This window comes from Thalassophryne amazonica, chromosome 9 (genome assembly GCF_902500255.1).
Source record: "Thalassophryne amazonica chromosome 9, fThaAma1.1, whole genome shotgun sequence".
Lineage (NCBI taxonomy): Eukaryota > Metazoa > Chordata > Actinopteri > Batrachoidiformes > Batrachoididae > Thalassophryne > Thalassophryne amazonica.
This window is the reverse complement of record NC_047111.1, coordinates 10,234,825-10,255,393: the sequence shown is the minus strand read 5'-3', so window position 1 is coordinate 10,255,393 and position 20,569 is coordinate 10,234,825. Positions and strand designations below refer to the sequence as shown.

At 41.3% G+C, this 20,569-nt stretch overlaps 1 protein-coding gene across 1 annotated transcript in view; it reads left to right on the top strand.

The window, feature by feature from the left end:
• The window catches only part of LOC117517273 (platelet-derived growth factor receptor beta-like), a 153,734-nt gene that overhangs the window by 70,610 nt on the left and 62,555 nt on the right, over window positions 1-20,569 (top strand). Inside the window, exon 5 of the mRNA XM_034178225.1 lies at window positions 17,755-18,015. Within this exon, the coding sequence (XP_034034116.1) occupies window positions 17,755-18,015 (261 nt within the window). The remainder of the gene's footprint in view (window positions 1-17,754; window positions 18,016-20,569) is intronic.

The window sequence follows — 20,569 nt, the reverse complement described above, 5'->3', positions numbered from 1 at the left end:
AATCGAATTCTCTGCTTGTTGTTTTTTCAGCCTATAAGCTAATAGTTTACTGCCTTTTCTTCCCCCTTCATAATATTCAGAATTTGCAAAAAAGTATAATTTTTTGTATATCTTGAGAATAGATCTGATTTATTTTATTCTTTATCTTCCTCAGTAGCTCTCTAGTTTTCGAATCATTTGTATCTTTGTGATTTTGTTCCAACTGTTTTAATTCCCCTTCCAACTGAACTAACTCTTTCTGCCTTGCTCTCTTTAGGTGAGCACTGTATCCAATTATCTTACCTTATCTTATCTTAGCTTTACACGCATTCCATAGTACTGGATGGGAAATTTCACTGTTGTCATTCTGTTCCAAGTATTGAGCGATATCCTTCCCAATTTGTTCCTTCATCTGACTCAATACAAAAGTACGTATTTAATCTCCACAAGGTGTCCCTCTGGAACTGTTTCAGATTTAGTTCTAAATAAATAGGGCTATGGTCTGAGAGGTCCATGCTCCCCACATCGCAGCCCCCAACTTGATTTAGATCTTGTGCAAAAGTAAAAAAATAATCAATTTCTCCTTGAAGGATTAAATTCTCTCCAGATACCAACTAAACCGATTTCTTTCATAGCCAAGTTAAATTTTTTGTTTATCAATTTAGGCTGGGATAAATACATATTTGAAGAATCCATTTTGGGATTCAATCTAATGTTAAAATCCCCCCACAAATTAGGACCCCATGAGTCTCCGCTGTTATCAAATCAAATATATGTTTAAAAAACTTCCAGTCAGAATTAGGGGGAGCGTAAATATTTAAAAAGTAACCAATGAGCCCTCTAAATTTCCCCTAACTAAAACAAATCTTCCCTCAATGTTTTTCAAAGAGGGGTTCAAAACTGGTCTTATCAGAGATTAATACTGCCACCCCCCTCCTATGGCCGCCCAAATAAGAAGATGAGTACGGCTGTTTGAAACTCAATTGTTTTAATTTAGCATGTTCTATAACAGAAAGATGTGTTTCCTGTAAAAAAAAAAAGCCACCTCAGCCCTGGTAGTAGGAGGGCTCTAAGGTAAAGCCCCCCCCGCCTTAAAAGTGGGAGAGGGCCTTTATGCATATATTATCTCTATCCCAGCAGCCTATATAAGAAAGTCTCCCGACGTTTACATTATAATCTTAGCTTTAAAGCCTATACAGTGCTTCTTTGATAAACAGGACATGTTAAACAACCAATTCCTCCCTCTGCTGGGAGTCCCCAGAGAAAAAGTGTAAAAGAAAATAAAGTCTCACCGGGCTCACCCGTTAAATTCTGAGTAAACTCGCTCTCAGCAGTTTTCAGTTCACTTACAGTAACTCTGGGACCTGTCGTCTGAAGGCCTGTAGTTTTTCCTTAAAGACCGAAGCTCTGCCACGATTCCCTTGACCCCTGACGAAGCGCCATGTGAACCGCTGGATCCGTTCCAACAGCGAGTCCGGTTGTTTAATTACAGACACCGGGAGCCCCCTCTTTGCCATATCCTCCGTCGCCTCCACCGCTGAATCATATACCACAACTCCCTCCTAGTAGAAGGACTCTGAACCTGGCGGGGAACGGCGTCTGAAATCGGATTTTCCTCTCCTTCAGGACCGCTTTTGCTTCTGAAAATTCCCTTCGTTTTCTTAAGACATCAGGCGCATAGTCGTGATCCAGATTGACCCGTTTTCCGAGGTGTTCGAATCCCCGCTTTTGCCAGGCCATTCTCAGCAGTTCTTCTTTCATCCTGTAGCTCGGTAACTTGACGACGATGGATCTCGGCAGTACGTCCTCCGGCGGCTTTGGCATCAAAGCACGGTGAGCTCTTTCAACACGTAGCTCAAATGTGGTCGGGAGCTCCAAACCCTCCCACAGCAAGCGCTCTACAAACAACACCATCGATGGAGAAATCTCCTCTACACGCTCTTTAACACCATGGACTCTGATATTTTCTCGTCTGGAGCAGCCCTCTAGGTCTGTCAGTTTAGCATTCAGGTGTATCTGAAGGTGCAGCAACTCCTGCACCGTATCCTCTGCCACCTGAAGCTGTGTTTCAGTCTCATCAATCCTTTTCACCACCTCTTTGATCCGAGCACTGCTGTTAATTTCTTCCCAAATCACTTAGCTGCTGACTGTTGTCTTCTCTGAACTCTCTTAGTTCCTTCAATATGAGCTCCAGGTCTCCACTCACTCTTTGACCACTTTAGGGTGCATACACATCGCGACGTCCTCCTCCATTACGCTGCTAGACGAGGACGTTTGGCTAGCTTCATCAACTCTGTCTGCGTTAACTTTCTGCTTTTCTTCATAGGCATTCTCAAAACCCACAAACTTTAATTAAACTATAAAATAATTAAATTTTTACTATCCGGGTTGCAGCGAGTAATCCTTGACTCAATTTGTCAAGAGCATGTTCACTAAGCTGCCATCGCTTGGCTCGTCAAACCGGAAGCCCTAAAATAACTTCCTATGTACTGCAGCCAGGTGAGATGTTGGCATGTCTTTGGTCTCCTCCAGCCACCGGGGTGCTCATCACATGAACACCATAGAAATGCACCACATGGCCAAAAGGTCAAAGTTTATGTGAGTCAGTGGTGTCAAACTGATTCTAGAATGGGCTGAAAGGGTGCAGGTTTTCTTCGATTAACATCACTGTGAGCAGATGGAATCAGTTAAAGTCACCTGCTGGAGTGGGTGGTTACAAAGAAAACCTGTACCGTCTCTGCCTGTTCTGGAATCAGTTTGAAACCTCTGATGTAAATGATCCTCTTCATCTCAGTCTCCTGAGTACCTGAGTCATTCCAGCTGGACAAAGGATTCTCTGTGGAGGATCCTTGGTCCAAAAGACATCCAGCCCTCACCCTACATCACTGGTTAGATTCCAAGTCTGACATCCACACAGACAGGAAGCACCGGGACCCTAAAGACTTAGACCTTTGTTCTCCTGCAAAGATAGCAGCATCATCAAAGACTTTTAACCTCATGATTCCATAAGATCTTCCCAGGCGTCTCTGTATCCCAAAGGCTGAGGACCCAGAGACATGAAGGTCCCTGCTGAGATCAGTGAATGTCAAGGATGTCATTAAGTCTGGATCCAGGATCATCACAAACCCAGGCATTCCGACTCCTCACTCAGCTTCTGGTGTCACGTTGGCTCTGCTGCTTTGAGCAGTTGTATCAGGCTGATCTTCCTGCTGGGATGCTAGATATCTCCAGGGTGAGGGTTCTTGTAGCTGATTCCCCAGTCAGGTGTGAACCACCAAATGTTGAGCTCACAAAAGCTGTGAAACAGCTGAGGGTGGGGAAAACTCCAGGGATCTGTGCTGGGATCATTGCTGAGGTCCTCCAGGCGGGTTTAGATGGTGTTCTTCTGATACTGCAAACAGTCTTTATTTCAATCTGAGAAATGGGTTTTATTCCTACAGACTTGTCCCAATCTGAAACAGAAAGGGTGACCATATGGACCGTATCCACTATAGAAGGGAATACTACTCTCTATGCAGGGAAAGGTGCTTACAAGGACTATTGTAAATAGCCTACAATAATAATAATAATACAGTAAAAATATCAGTAATAAAGCAGTAATAATATAGCAATACAGTACTAATCTCAGTAAAATATAATAATACAATAATAATATCAATAAAATACAATAATGCAGTACTAATATACAACCCCAATTCCAATGAAGTTGGGACATTGTGTAAAATGTAAATTAAAACAGAATACAATGATTTGCAAATCCTCTTCAACCTATATTCAATTGAATACACCACAAAGACAAGATATTTAATGTTCAAACTGATAAACTTGATTGTTTTTGTGCAGATATTTGCTCATTTTGAAATGGATGCCTGCAACATGTTTCAAAAAAGCTGGGACAGTGGTATGTTTACCACTGTGTTACATCACCTTTCCTTCTAACAACACTCAATAAGCGTTTGGGAACTGAGGACACTCATGATTAGGTATAAAAGGAGCATCCCCAAAAGTCTCAGCCGTTCACAAGCTTCGTGAACAACTACGAGGGCTGTCAATAAAGTAACGGTCCTTTTTATTTTTTTCAAAAACTATATGGATTTCATTCATATGTTTTTACGTCAGACATGGTTAAACCCTCGTGCGCATGCGTGAGTTTTTCCACGCCTGTCGGTGACGTCATTCGCCTGTGAGCACTCCTTGTGGGAGGAGTCGTCCAGCCCCTCGTCGGAATTCCTTTGTCTGAGAAGTTGCTGAGAGACTGGCGCCTTGTTTGATCAAAATTTTTTCTAAACCTGTGAGACACATCGAAGTGGACATGGTTCGAAAAATTAAGCTGGTTTTCAGTGAAAATTTTAACGGCTGATGAGAGATTTTGAGGTGATTCTGTCGCTTTAAGGACTTTTCACGGTGCGAGACGTCGTGCAGCGCTCTCAGGCGGCGTCATCAGCCTGTTCAAGCTGAAAACCTCCACATTTCAGGCTCTATTGATTACCTTGCTTGCCTCTACTGGTGGTTGGCTCTCACTGCGGTATTGTATCACTTCCTGTTCCGGAGCACAGCGGTGTTTTTCTGTATCTGTTAGCTGTTTAATCTGCGCAGTTAGATTGATCTAGATTACGATTTGTTTCCCAGTGTAATCTTTACGTGCCTTAACTAAAGCACTCCTTCTGCTGAATCACCTCTAAATTATTTACACATTATTCACTTTGCGTGTTTTTAGGAATCCGCTAGCTTAGCGTAGCTACTAGCTCTTAGCCGATTTAGCATGGCGGCTTCTCCTGTCTCTCCCGCACTTTTCTGCTCTGGGTGTGAAATGTTTAGTTATTCCTCGGCCTCCTTTAGCAGTAACGGTACTTGTAATAAGTGTAGCTTATTCGTAGCTTTGGAGGCCAGGCTGGGCGAATTGGAGACTCGGCTCCGCACCGTGGAAAATTCTACAGTTAGCCAGGCCCCTGTAGTCGGTGCGGACCAAGGTAGCTTAGCCGCCGTTAGTTCCCCCCTGGCAGATCCCGAGCAGCCGGGAAAGCAGGCTGACTGGGTGACTGTGAGGAGGAAGCGTAGCCCTAAACAGAAGCCCCGTGTACACCGCCAACCTATTCACATCTCTAACCGTTTTTCCCCACTCGACGACACACCCGCCGAGGATCAAACTCTGGTTATTGGTTATTTTGAGAAATGTGAAGTTAGCGACACCAGCAACCATAGTCAATTGTCTTCCGGGGGCCAGAGCAGGCGACATTGAAGGAAATTTGAAACTGCTGGCTAAGGCTAAGCGTAAATTTGGTAAGATTGTAATTCACGTCGGCAGTAATGACACCTGGTTACGCCAATCGGAGGTCACTAAAATTAACATTAAATCGGTGTGTAACTTTGCAAAAACAATGTCGGACTCTGTAGTTTTCTCTGGGCCCCTCCCCAATCGGACCGGGAGTGACATGTTTAGCCGCATGTTCTCCTTGAATTGCTGGCTGTCTGAGTGGTGTCCAAAAAATGAGGTGGGCTTCATAGATAATTGGCAAAGCTTCTGGGGAAAACCTGGTCTTGTTAGGAGAGACGGCATCCATCCCACTTTGGATGGAGCAGCTCTCATTTCTAGAAATCTGGCCAATTTTCTTAAATCCTCCAAACCGTGACTATCCAGGGTTGGGACCAGGAAGCAGAGTTGTAGTCTTACACACCTCTCTGCAGCTTCTCTCCCCCTGCCATCCCCTCATTACCCCATCCCCGTAGAGACGGTGCCTGCTCCCAGACTACCAATAACCAGCAAAAATCTATTTAAGCATAAAAATTCAAAAAGAAAAAATAATATAGCACCTTCAACTGCACCACAGACTAAAACAGTTAAATGTGGTCTATTAAACATTAGGTCTCTCTCTTCTAAGTCCCTGTTGGTAAATTATATAATAATTGATCAACATATTGATTTATTCTGCCTAACAGAAACCTGGTTACAGCAGGATGAATATGTTAGTTTAAATGAGTCAACACCCCCGAGTCACACTAACTGTCAGAATGCTCGTAGCACGGGCCGGGGCGGAGGATTAGCAGCAATCTTCCATTCCAGCTTATTAATTAATCAAAAACCCAGACAGAGCTTTAATTCATTTGAAAGCTTGTCTCTTAGTCTTTTCCATCCAAATTGGAAGTCCCAAAAACCAGTTTTATTTGTTATTAGTGGGCGACTTTAACATCCACACAGATGCTGAGAATGACAGCCTCAACACTGCATTTAATCTATTATTAGACTCTATCGGCTTTGCTCAAAAAGTAAATGAGTCCACCCACCACTTTAATCATATTTTAGATCTTGTTCTGACTTATGGTATGGAAATAGAAGACTTAACAGTATTCCCTGAAAACTCCCTTTTGTCTGATCATTTTTTAATAACATTTACATTTACCCTGATGGACTACCCTGCAGTGGGGAATAAGTTTCATTACACTAGAAGTCTTTCAGAAAGCGCTGTAACTAGGTTTAAGGATATGATTCCTTCTTTATGTTCTCTAATGTCATATACCAACACAGAGCAGAGTAGCTACCTAAACTCTGTAAGGGAGTTAGAGTATCTTGTCAATAGTTTTACATCCTCATTGAAGACAACTTTGGATGCTGTAGCTCCTCTGAAAAAGAGAGCTTTAAATCAGAAGTGTCTGACTCCGTGGTATAACTCACAAACTCGTAGCTTAAAGCAGATAACCCGTAAGTTGGAGAGGAAATGGCGTCTCACTAATTTAGAAGATCTTCACTTAGCCTGGAAAAAGAGTTTGTTGCTCTATAAGAAAGCCCTTCGTGAAGCTAGGACATCTTTCTACTCATCACTAATTGAAGAAAATAAGAACAACCCCAGGTTTCTTTTCAGCACTGTAGCCAGGCTGACAAAGAGTCAGAGCTCTATTGAGCTGAGTATTCCATTAACTTTAACTAGTAATGACTTCATGACTTTCTTTGCTAACAAAATTTTGACTATTAGAGAAAAAATTACTCATAACCATCCCAAAGATGTATCGTTATCTTTGGCTGCTTTCAGTGATGCCGGTATTTGGTTAGACTCTTTCTCTCCGATTGTTCTGTCTGAGTTATTTTCATTAGTTACTTCATCCAAACCATCAACATGCTTATTAGACCCCATTCCTGCCAGGCTGCTCAAGGAAGTCCTACCATTATTTAATGCTTCAATCTTAAATATGATCAATCTATCTTTGTTAGTTGGTTATGTACCACAGGCCTTTAAGGTGGCAGTAATTAAACCATTACTTAAAAAGCCATCACTTGACCCAGCTATCTTAGCTAATTATAGGCCAATCTCCAACCTTCCTTTTCTCTCAAAGATTCTTGAGAGGGTAGTTGTAAAACAGCTAACTGATCACCTGCAGAGGAATGGTCTATTTGAAGAGTTTCAGTCAGGTTTTAGAATTCATCATAGTACAGAAACAGCATTAGTGAAGGTTACAAATGATCTTCTTATGGCTTCGGACAGTGGACTTATCTCTGTGCTTGTTCTGTTGGACCTCAGTGCTGCTTTTGATACTGTTGACCATAAAATTTTATTACAGAGATTAGAGCATGTCATAGGTATTAAAGGCATTGCGCTGCGGTGGTTTGAATCATATTTGTCTAATAGATTACAGTTTGTTCATGTAAATGGGGAATCTTCTTCACAGACTAAAGTTAATTATGGAGTTCCACAAGGTTCTGTGCTAGGACCAATTTTATTCACTTTATACATGCTTCCCTTGGGCAGTATTATTAGACGGTATTGCTTAAATTTTCATTGTTACGCAGATGATACCCAGCTTTATCTATCCATGAAGCCAGAGGATACTCACCAATTAGCTAAACTGCAGGATTGTCTTACAGACATAAAGACATGGATGACCTCTAATTTCCTGCTTTTAAACTCAGATAAAACTGAAGTTATTGTACTTGGCCCCACAAATCTTAGAAGCATGGTGTCTAACCAGATCGTTACTCTGGATGGCATTTCCCTGATCTCTGGTAATACTGTGAGAAATCTTGGAGTTATTTTTGATCAGGATATGTCATTCAAAGCGCATATTAAACAAATATGTAGGACTGCCTTTTTGCATTTACGCAATATCTCTAAAATCAGAAAGGTCTTGACTCAGAGTGATGCTGAAAAACTAATTCATGCATTTGTTTCCTCTAGGCTGGACTATTGTAATTCATTATTATCAGGTTGTCCTAAAAGTTCCCTAAAAAGCCTTCAGTTGGTTCAGAATGCTGCAGCTAGAGTACTGACGGGGACTAGCAGGAGAGAGCATATCTCACCCGTGTTGGCCTCCCTTCATTGGCTTCCTGTTAATGCTAGAATAGAATTTAAAATTCTTCTTCTTACTTATAAGGTTTTGAATAATCAGGTCCCATCTTATCTTAGGGACCTCATAGTACCATATTACCCCATTAGAGCGCTTCGCTCTCAGACTGCAGGCTTACTTGTAGTTCCTAGGGTTTGTAAGAGTAGAATGGGAGGCAGAGCCTTCAGCTTTCAGGCTCCTCTCCTGTGGAACCAGCTCCCAATTCAGATCAGGGAGACAGATACCCTCTCTACTTTTAAGATTAGGCTTAAAACTTTCCTTTTCGCTAAGGCTTATAGTTAGGGCTGGATCGGGTGACCCTGGACCATCCCTTGGTTATGTTGCTTTAGACGTAGACTGTGTTTCATAATTATTGTATGGCCTTGCCTTGCAATGTGGAGCGCCTTGGGGCAACTGTTTGTTGTGATTTGGCGCTATACAAGAAAAAAGTTGATTGATTGATTGATCTATCGTCCACCTGGTCGTTACTGTGAGTTTCTCTGTGAATTTTCAGACCTTTTGTCTGACTTAGTGCTTAGCTCAGATAAGATAATTATAGTGGGCGATTTTAACATCCACACAGATGCTGAGAATGACAGCCTCAACACTGCAATTAATCTATTATTAGACTCTATTGGCTTTGCTCAAAAAGTAAATGAGTCCACCCACCACTTTAATCATATCTTAGATCTTGTTCTGACTTATGGTATGGAAATAGAAGACTTAACAGTATTCCCTGAAAACTCCCTTCTGTCTGATCATTTCTTAATAACATTTACATTTACTCTGATGGACTACCCTGCAGTAGGGAATAAGTTTCATTACACTAGAAGTCTTTCAGAAAGCACTGTAACTAGGTTTAAGGATATGATTCCTTCTTTATGTTCTCTAATGCCATATAACAACACAGTGCAGAGTAGCTACCTAAACTCTGTAAGGGAGATAGAGTATCTCGTCAATAGTTTTACATCCTCATTGAAGACAACTTTGGATGCTGTAGCTCCTCTGAAAAAGAGAGCTTTAAATCAGAAGTGTCTGACTCCGTGGTATAACTCACAAACTCGTAGCTTAAAGCAGATAACCCGTAAGTTGGAGAGGAAATGGCGTCTCACTAATTTAGAAGATCTTCACTTAGCCTGGAAAAAGAGTCTGTTGCTCTATAAAAAAGCCCTCCGTAAAGCTAGGACATCTTTCTACTCATCACTAATTGAAGAAAATAAGAACAACCCCAGGTTTCTTTTCAGCACTGTAGCTAGGCTGACAAAGAGTCAGAGCTCTATTGAGCTGAGTATTCCATTAACTTTAACTAGTAATGACTTCATGACTTTCTTTGCTAACAAAATTTTAACTATTAGAGAAAAAATTACTCATAACCATCCCAAAGACGTATCGTTATCTTTAGCTGCTTTCAGTGATGCCGGTATTTGGTTAGACTCTTTCTCTCCGATTGTTCTGTCTGAGTTATTTTCATTAGTTACTTCATCCAAACCATCAACATGTTTATTAGACCCCATTCCTACCAGGCTGCTCAAGGAAGCCCTACCATTATTTAATGCTTCGATCTTAAATATGATCAATCTATCTTTGTTAGTTGGCTATGTACCACAGGCTTTTAAGGTGGCAGTAATTAAACCATTACTTAAAAAGCCATCACTTGACCCAGCTATCTTAGCTAATTATAGGCCAATCTCCAACCTTCCTTTTCTCTCAAAAATTCTTGAAAGGGTAGTTGTAAAACAGCTAACTGATCATCTGCAGAGGAATGGTCTATTTGAAGAGTTTCAGTCAGGTTTTAGAATTCATCATAGTACAGAAACAGCATTAGTGAAGGTTACAAATGATCTTCTTATGGCCTCGGACAGTGGACTCATCTCTGTGCTTGTTCTGTTAGACCTCAGTGCTGCTTTTGATACTGTTGACCATAAAATTTTATTACAGAGATTAGAGCATGCCATAGGTATTAAAGGCACTGCGCTGCGGTGGTTTGAATCATATTTGTCTAATAGATTACAATTTGTTCATGTAAATGGGGAATCTTCTTCACAGACTAAAGTTAATTATGGAGTTCCACAAGGTTCTGTGCTAGGACCAATTTTATTCACTTTATATATGCTTCCCTTAGGCAGTATTATTAGACGGTATTGCTTAAATTTTCATTGTTATGCAGATGATACCCAGCTTTATCTATCCATGAAGCCAGAGGACACACACCAATTAGCTAAACTGCAGGATTGTCTTACAGACATAAAGACATGGATGACCTCTAATTTCGTGCTTTTAAACTCAGATAAAACTGAAGTTATTGTACTTGGCCCCACAAATCTTAGAAACATGGTGTCTAACCAGATCCTTACTCTGGATGGCATTACCCTGACCTCTAGTAATACTGTGAGAAATCTTGGAGTCATTTTTGATCAGGATATGTCATTCAAAGCGCATATTAAACAAATATGTAGGACTGCTTTTTTGCATTTACGCAATATCTCTAAAATCAGAAAGGTCTTGTCTCAGAGTGATGCTGAAAAACTAATTCATGCATTTATTTCCTCTAGGCTGGACTATTGTAATTCATTATTATCAGGTTGTCCTAAAAGTTCCCTAAAAAGCCTTCAGTTAATTCAAAATGCTGCAGCTAGAGTACTGACGGGGACTAGAAGGAGAGAGCATATCTCACCCATATTGGCCTCTCTTCATTGGCTTCCTGTTAATTCTAGAATAGAATTTAAAATTCTTCTCCCTTACTTATAAGGTTTTGAATAATCAGGTCCCATCTTATCTTAGGGACCTCGTAGTACCATATCACCCCAATAGAGCGCTTCGCTCTCAGACTGCAGGCTTACTTGTAGTTCCTAGGGTTTGTAAGAGTAGAATGGGAGGCAGAGCCTTCAGCTTTCAGGCTCCTCTCCTGTGGAACCAGCTCCCAATTCAGATCAGGGAGACAGACACCCTCTCTACTTTTAAGATTAGGCTTAAAACTTTCCTTTTTGCTAAAGCTTATAGTTAGGGCTGGATCAGGTGACCCTGAACCATCCCTTAGTTATGCTGCTATAGACGTAGACTGCTGGGGGGTTCCCATGATGCACTGTTTCTTTCTCTTTTTGCTCTGTATGCACCACTCTGCATTTAATCATTAGTGATCGATCTCTGCTCCCCTCCACAGCATGTCTTTTTCCTGGTTCTCTCCCTCAGCCCCAACCAGTCCCAGCAGAAGACTGCCCCTCCCTGAGCCTGGTTCTGCTGGAGGTTTCTTCCTGTTAAAAGGGAGTTTTTCCTTCCCACTGTAGCCAAGTGCTTGCTCACAGGGGGTCGTTTTGACCATTGGGGTTTTACATAATTATTGTATGGCCTTGCCTTACAATATAAAGCGCCTTGGGGCAACTGTTTGTTGTGATTTGGCGCTATATAAAAAAATTGATTGATTGATTGATTGATTTTATCCGGATATTCCACTGTTAAAGGAGATTTTTTTAATGAAAGACGTGCGGACGGGTCCGCGCGTCAGCTCCTGGCCGCCGCGACGCTCCGCCACAGGAAAAACACCTCTGTTGAAAGCCTTAAGGACAAGTTGGAACATGTCCTGCTGTTAAACAATTTCTCATATACTCACTCCACTGAAAGCCATCAAAAGCCGCCTGGATTTTACAAATGGTTATCAACACGGAGGTGTTTTTCCTGTGCCGCCGCACCGCGTCGGCTGCGTCCCGACGCGCGGACCCGTCCGCACGTCTTTCATTAAAAAAATCTCCTTTAACAGTGGAATATCCGGATAAAATGCTGAAACCGACTTCTTCTGAAACTTCTCTGTTCTCTCACGACGTCCTGGATCAATAGAGCCTGAAATGTGGAGGTTTTCAGTTTGAACAAGCTGACGACGGCGGCTGAGAGCGCTGAGCGACGTCTCGCACCGTGGGAAGTCCTTAAAGCGACAGAATCACCTCAAAATCTCTCATCAGCCGTTAAAATTTTCACTGAAAACCAGCTTAATTTTTCGAACCGTGTCCACTTCGATGTGTCTCACAGGTTTAGAAAAAATTTTGATCAAACAACGCGCCAGTCTCTCAGCAACTTCTCAGACAAAGGAATTCCGACGAGGGGCTGGACGACTCCTCCCACAAGGAGTGCTCACAGGCGAATGACGTCACTGACAGGCGTGGAAAAACTCACGCATGCGCACGAGGGTTCAAGCATTTCTCACTGTCCACTTGCAAGGAGTTTAGGGATTCGAATCAATCAACAAACAAACATTAGTAAATCAACAACTCATTAACCAAAAATGACCAACAATAAATACACAAACATCAGCAAATGAACAAATCAACAACCAATCACCAAACATTAGTAAATAAACAAGTCAATAATAAATTAACAATAAAACGCAATCATCATGTGCACTAGACATGAACACTGCACAATCACGCTGAATACACAGTGTGTCACAGTGACTCAGCGAATCTCCGTGATGCGCTGATGCACACTGCAGCCGTGTGGGCAGGGTCTAACGGCCATGATAAGATGATAATACAGGTACATCCTCTGAAACATGAGGTGGACTGACAATGGATCAGTGATTACATGCACATTATGGCCGTAAGTGCCGCACCACGCAAAGCCTTTGAGTCGCCGTGGGGCAGGGCACCACGCAGCTGTATGTGATGTGATAGCTATGATGCTGATCATAATCCACTTGACCATGTATCTGTAACAGCCCAGTCAGGTGAGCTGCACAGTGAGTCAGTGCGTCTGAGAGCCGGCTGACCGGGCTGTCACTGTGACACTGAGCATCACGTGCCATGTTTGACTGTGATATAAACATGTTTAAAATCAAAAAATAAAAGATGACAGGTTGAATCTGCACCCCCACTGAGGAAGAGGAAGACTGTGAAGGGTGAAAAGGGGACCATCTGCGGATCACGGATCACCTCCTGCTGGAGACAAGTGCATGATCGGTGTTAAAACACACTTAAGGGGAAAACCTCAGTACCGACTACAACCCCAAGTCCAATGAAGTTGGGACGTTGTGTAAAATGTAAATAAAAACAGAATACAATGATTTGCAAATCCTCTTCAACCTATATTCAATTGAATACACCACAAAGACAAGATATTTAATGTTCAAACTGATAAACTTTATTGTTTTTGTGCAAATATTTGCTCATTTTGAAATGGATGCCTGCAACACATTTCAAAAAGTATAAAGGAGCATCCCAAAAGGCTCAGCCGTTCACAAGCAAAGATGGGGTGAGGATCACCACTTCATGAACAACTGCATGAATAAATAGTCCAACAGTTTAAGAACAATGTTTCTCAACATCCAATTGCAAGGAATTTAGGGGTTCCATCATCTACAGTCCATTATATAATCAGAAGTTTCAGAGAATCTGGAGAACTTTCTACACGTAAGCAGCAAGGCCGAAAACCAACACTGAATGCCCGTGACCTTCGATCCCTCAGGCGGCACTGCATTAAAAACCAACATCATTGTGTAAAGGATCTTACCGCGTGGGCTTAGGAACACTTCAGAAAACCATTGACAGTTAACACAGTTCGTCACTACATCTACAAATGCAAGTTAAAAATCTACCATGCAAATTGAAAGCCATACATCAACAACATCCAGAAACGCCGCTGCCTTCTCTGGGCCCGAGCTCATTTGAAATGGACAGACGCAATGTGCACATTTCAGATTGTTTTTGGAAATCATGGACGTCGTGTCCTCCAGACAAAAGAGGAAAAAGACCATCCAGATTGTTGCCAGTGCAAAGTTCAAAAGCCAGCATCTGTGATGGTATGGGGGTGTGTTAGTGCCCATGGCATGGACAACTTACACATCTGTGATGGCACCATCAATGCTGAAAGGTACATCCAGGTTTTGGAGCAACACATGCTGCCATCAAAGCAACATCTTTTTCAGGGACGTTCCTGCTTATTTCAGCAAGACAATGCCAAGCCATATTCTGCACGTGTTACAACAGCGTGGCTTTGTAGTAAAAGAGTGCGGGTACTAGACTGGCCTGCCTGCAGTCCAGACCTGTCGCCCATTGAAAATGTGTGGCGCATTATGAAGCGCAAAATACGACAACGGAGAGTTGTACATCAAGCAAGAATGGGAAAGAATTCCACCTACAAAGCTTCAACAATTAGTGTCCTTAGTGACAGTGATCACTGTCCTTGAAATCCCTGTCGATTAACAATCTAATTATGGATCATCACTTGGATATGATTGGGTTATGTGAAACCTGGCTCAAACCCACAGCTGTTCTTCCTCTGAATGAGGCCTGCCCACCAGCGTATACATTTAGTCATGTATCTCGTGGTGCGAAGCAAGGCGGGGGTGTTGCTTTTATTTCTAAATCGAGGTTTTATTGACTGTTGGGGGTCATAAATATAATTAGTTTGAGCATCTGACTCTCCACTCTGCCCATGATGCTCCGTACTGTCAGGGTCAGAAGTATGGAAATGAGTCATGTTATTTTGTCACTGTATGTAGGCCCCCTGGTCCATATTCTGAATTCTTAGATATATTTGGTGCATTCATCTCTAGCCTGTCAGCTAGTGCGGACAACATTTTGATTATTGGTGACTTTAACATTCATATAAATAAGCCCTCTGATCCCCTTTGCAAATCATTTGTGGAACTTGTGGATGCATTAGGATTCCAGCAATGCATTCAGGACTCGATGCACATTAGTGGAAATACCCTGGATTTGGTTCTCGTATGTGGCCTTGCTGTCACGAACATCGACATTTTGCCTCTTGCCTCGGTGGTCTCTGACCACTCATTTGTGAGGTTTACATTTACGTTGCCGCGTTTAGTGGAGCGAAAGCCTTGTCTACTTCTGTGGCAATGCATTAATGCCTCAACTATGACTGAACTCAAAGCTAGACTGCCTGAAATTTTGGCTTCAGGTTTGGAGAAAGTTCAATCAGTGGATAGTCTTGCGGATGGCTTGAATTCAGCGCTCAAGGCTACACTGGATACGCCTTCCCAAGGCACAGTAGTCTTGGTTCAATGGTTACTTGCGTGACCTTAGGCAGAAGGCTATAGGTATGGAATGGAAATGGCGTAGTTCCAAATTAGAGGTGTTCCACCTTGCATGGCGTGATGCTGTCTTATATTATAAGCATGCACTCCTGGCTACAAAGTGGGCCTATTATTCTGATTTGATCAATAAAAACAAGCATAACTCAAAGTTTTTGTTTGAAACTGTAGTTTTTCTCATTCATGGACGGCGACCTGTTATTCACGCTCCCTTTTCAGCACAGGACTTCTTGGACTATTTAGAGAAGAAAATTGAGGATATTCGGTTCAGCATATCTCAGCTGGCCTTGGTCCAACCACTGCATACTGCTATGGAGGTGGATGGTCCCACTGAGGTGTGACCCAGATTTACAGATTTTGATGGTATCTTGCTAGGCGCGCTGACGAAGCTCGTGGCGTCTACTAAAAGCATAACCTGTTTGTTTGATCCTGTACCAACAAAACTGTTTAAGGACCTGTGGCCCACTCTTGGGCCGACTGTGCTGGAAATTATAAATCTCTCATTAACTTCTGAATCTGTTCCTAAATGTTTCAAGTCTGCAGTGATTAAACCATTACTTAAGAAATCCAATCTCGACCTTAGTGTATTGAAAAATTACAGACCGATATCAAATCTATCATTTTGTTCTAAAATCCTGGATAAAGTGGTTTTGTGACAGCTCGTGGACTATCTTACTGAGAATAATCTCTTTGAGCCACTGCAGTCTGCTTTTAGAAAATATCACTCCGCAGATACAGCACTTACTGAAGTTTTGAATGACCTTTTGCTAGCAATGGACTCAGGCACCACTACAGTCTTGATGCTGTTGGATCTTAGTGCTGCATTTGATACCGTGGATCATCATATTTTACTCGATAGGCTGGAGAATCATTTTGGGATTACGGGAACTGCCCTTGCATGGTTGATGTCATACCTGTCCAGTCATTCTTACTGTGTGTTGTGCAATGGCACTTCTCCTGATCTTAGAGATATGAAGTTTGGGGTTCCGCAGGGATCCATTTTAGGCCCCCTGCTTTTTTCCCTTTATGTAGCACCCCTTGGGAATATACTGCTGCGTTTTGGGATTTCCTTTCATTACTATGCTGATGACACTCAATTGTACATGCCGATAACTGCTGGTAATCTCATTCAAATAAAATCTTTGGAAGATTGCCTTGCATCAGTAACAAGTTGGATGTCTAGTAATTTCCTAATTTTAAATTCTGATAAGACTGAAGTGATGGTTCTTGGTCCAGCGAGGTATCGTCATCAATTTGATCAGATAGTGCTTAGCTTAGGTTCGTGTGTTATACATCATACGGATAAAGTGAGGAACCTTGGAGTAATTTTTGATCCTACATTGTCCTTTGATCTCCACATTAGAGACATTACGAGGACTGCTTTCTTCCACCTGCAAAATATAGTGGAGATTCATCCCATCCTGTCTATGGCTGATGCTGAGACTTTGATTCATGCATTTGTCTCTTCTAGATTGGACTATTGTAATGCTCTATTTTCTGGTTTACCACAGTCCAGGATTAGGGGTCTTCAACTGGTTCAAAATGCTGCTGCCAGACTTTTGACACAAAGCAGAAAATTTGACCACATTACACCTGTTTTGGCATCCCTGTACTGGCTCCCAGTCTCTGCAAAATTGGATTTTAAGTTTCTGTTATTAGTTTATAAGATTGTTCATGGACTTGCACCTCCCTATTTGGCTGACCTGGTAAGGCCCTATGTACCAGCTCGGGCCCTGCATTCTCAGGGTGCAGGACTTCTGTGTGTTCCCAGGGTGAATAAAAAGTCTGCCGGTCACAGAGCTTTCTCCTACCGTGCCCCAGCTCTGTGGAACGATCTCCTGGCACACATACGGCAGTCGGATACTGTGGAGACTTTTAAGTCACGTTTAAAGACTCATTTGTTTTCCCTGTTTTATCATTAGAGTTATGATGTGTTTTTATTCTTGTATTCTTTTATGGTTTTGTCTTTTTATTGTGTTTTTAAATTTTTAATTCAGTTTTTTGCTGTTTTTATTATGTTGTGTGACGCGCCTTCAGACGATTTCATCGTGAATTGGCGCCATATAAATTAATAAATTTGAATTTGTAAACATACCACTGTCCCAGCTTTTTTGAAATGTATTGTAGGCATCCCTTTCGAAATGAGCAAATATTTGCACAAAAACAATAAAGTTTATCAGTTCGAACATTAAATATTTTGTCTTTGTGGTGTATTCAATTGAATATAGGTTGAAGAGGATTTGAAAATCATCGTATTCTGTTTTTATTTGCATTTCACACAATGTCCCGACTTCATTGGCACTGGGGTTGTAAATAATAAATATAAAACAAAAGCAATAATAAAACAGCTACATGATGTTATGTGATGTCATAAGCTGCTGTTTTGGATTTGCTGTTACTTACTTCTTGTGAACCCCGAACAGGTCCAGATGAATGGTTTGTTCCAGTGGGTCCTGGTCATGTGATGAAGGAAGGTGAAGAAGGTACCATCCCTTGTGTGGTGTCCAACCCGCAGCTCAATGTCTCGCTGTACCGACGGCCGGACAGGATGCTGGTTACCACGGCAAGTTATGACCCAAGCCGTGGTTTCACAAGCCCTCTGAACGATACGTCATATGTGTGCATGGCGTCCCTCGGAGGAGAGCAAAGAGAGTCTCAGGTCTACTATGTCTTCAGTATTGTGGGTGAGTTTCAGTGGTTTTCTTGACATTCAGCTTGAATTGTGTTTGGATTTATTGTATCACTTTTGTTCCCTGCATGCATTATGTGGTTTAATCAAGTCAACTTTCACTTTTATGACACTGTTTTTTCCAAAATAAAATGGGCATTTGACTGTTATTTATAGTGTCACATGTGCTGAGGAGACACTGATGGGGAAGGACTTGGACTCATCCAAGCCAATTTCTTGGACACTGTTACTGAAGTGTCGTATTCCAATGCCGGGGAGCATGCTAGCGTGCTATCTGTTAGTTTGTTGTTGGTAAAGTTTCTCTTGTGGTGACTCAGCTGCTATTATTGCTGTCTGTCTGACATCCTGTCTGCTAGATGTCTGGAACCAAGGTCGGAGGAACGCAAGGAAGATGACATCCAGTAAGCTGCCAAATATGGGAGCAACTGGATCATTCCAGTTGAGATGAGCCTGGAGAGAAGGGGAATGAAATTCAGTACGAACAAGGCTGAGTCCATGTGTGTGAAAGAGAGGGAGCCCAGTGGAATTGTGCAGATACAAGGAGTAGAAGTGATGAAAGTAGATGAGTTTAAATACTCAGGGTCAACTGTCCAAAGTCATGGAGAGTGTGGTAGAGAGGTGAAGAAGAGAGTGCAGGCAGGGTGGAAGGGGTGGAGAAAGGTGGCAGGAGTGATTTGTGACTGAAGAATAGAGTTGTGCTCATATGTTTACATACTGTCAGAGTTGTTCAGAGTTGGACCTGAAAAGAACAACTCAGTTAACACAGAAATTATCACACAGGAGACACTGAGTTTCTTTTCCTGAATCAGGAGAGAGCAGAATGAACGTGACCCTCGTCACCCACTGTCTCGTCAGCTCTGAAAGGCCCCGCCCAAAGTTACATACAAGCATATGGAATCGACAAAATACAAAACACGTAAGCAACACAAAGTCTGGTCTCATGTTGATATGAAATTGTTATGGCTTTAAGCCTCCAGTCTCACAAAAATAAACAGCGTAACCCTGAACTAATACGCAGGTCACACTGCTCCCTGCTCAAGGCTGGACTGTTAATTAAAATGTACATCTGTGCTCAGCAAAAACATGATCTCAGCAAAACAGTCTGCACTCACTGAGCCAAAGTTCATCTGTTCATCTTCCCGTGTGAGCAGTTCAATGATTACTTAAACAGTTCAGTGAATATAGTGAATATGTATGTATCATTCAATCAATGTAGTGAATATAACTACTTTAGCAATTCAGTGATTAACAAAGAGAGTAATATTAAAATGAAACACATTATATAATTGAAACACATATATAAATGTGTATATGAAGAATGAAATCAAAGACAAAATCAAAGACAGCATGTAAAGACATTAATAATTGATAATATATTGAAAATTCCTGACACATACCCTGACTTTTTTTTCCCAGAGAATATGAATAATAACACAAAACTTTTTTTCTCACTGTTTTTTTTCTCACTGGTTGTGTGAAGCCATTTATTTTCAACCAACTGTGTTTACACAGACTCTTAACCTGAATTAGTTGAGTTTACTAGAAAATTGCGTGGAAACCCGTTGCCTTAAACCGCTTAAGTTTTTACTCAAGCTAAAACTAATCAGGTTAAGTTGTATTAACAAATCACAGTAGTAGTTGTTACTCAAATTCATTAGTTCACATAAATGATTTCTCATTGGTGTATAAAATAACTATTTTAAGTTAAACATACATAAACATTTATAACAAATAACATAATAAACATTATTAATAGTTAAAACAATTTCTTAATATAAGTAATGTCTTGTAATTTAATTAACTACTCCATCTTTATTTTGAAGGGAAGGAATTAAAGAATACTGTGGCGAGTGGTGTGGAAGAATGAGACGCTCTGAGCTTTTCTGCACTCTGCCGCAAGGAGGTGCCATTTTATTTACAACCCCAACAACACAGAAAATGGTGGAAAGCATCAAACGCAATACACTTTTCACTTATGGTGGCAACAGACACTTAACTAAACTTGACTAACCCAACTGAACTATGAACACAATAAATCAGTAACACTAACCACACTATTAAACTAACATGAAACACATTAACAACACTTAAAACTCTCAAAACCCTGTACTCCCATGATGCACTGCGGCATAACAGTTCACAGTCTTAGCAACCGGCCTGGCGATTGCTACAATACATTTAAATGTTCCAAAGACTTTTATTTAAAAAATATTACAAAGGAACACCTCATGAACTCCTTGTCAACCAAAAGACAAGTAAAAACAGGAAAAAATGCATTAAAATTGTACTGTAAAAAATGTGACAAATGTTTACTAAAAAAGGCAACAAATTGACATAATATAACTGAATAGATTTTAAGTTGTACAATTTTGTTTACAAAGTATTTAATACATTAACTAAACCTAAACAAAAAAATTAGGTGCATGTTAAAAAAAGCAACAGTTGAAATGTGTTTGATTTAGTAATAGCACACCAAATGATGAGTTATACTGCCAAAAAATAACTTCAGTTTAGCTAACGTGTTCTCACTGGACCACTCTTTGGGATAA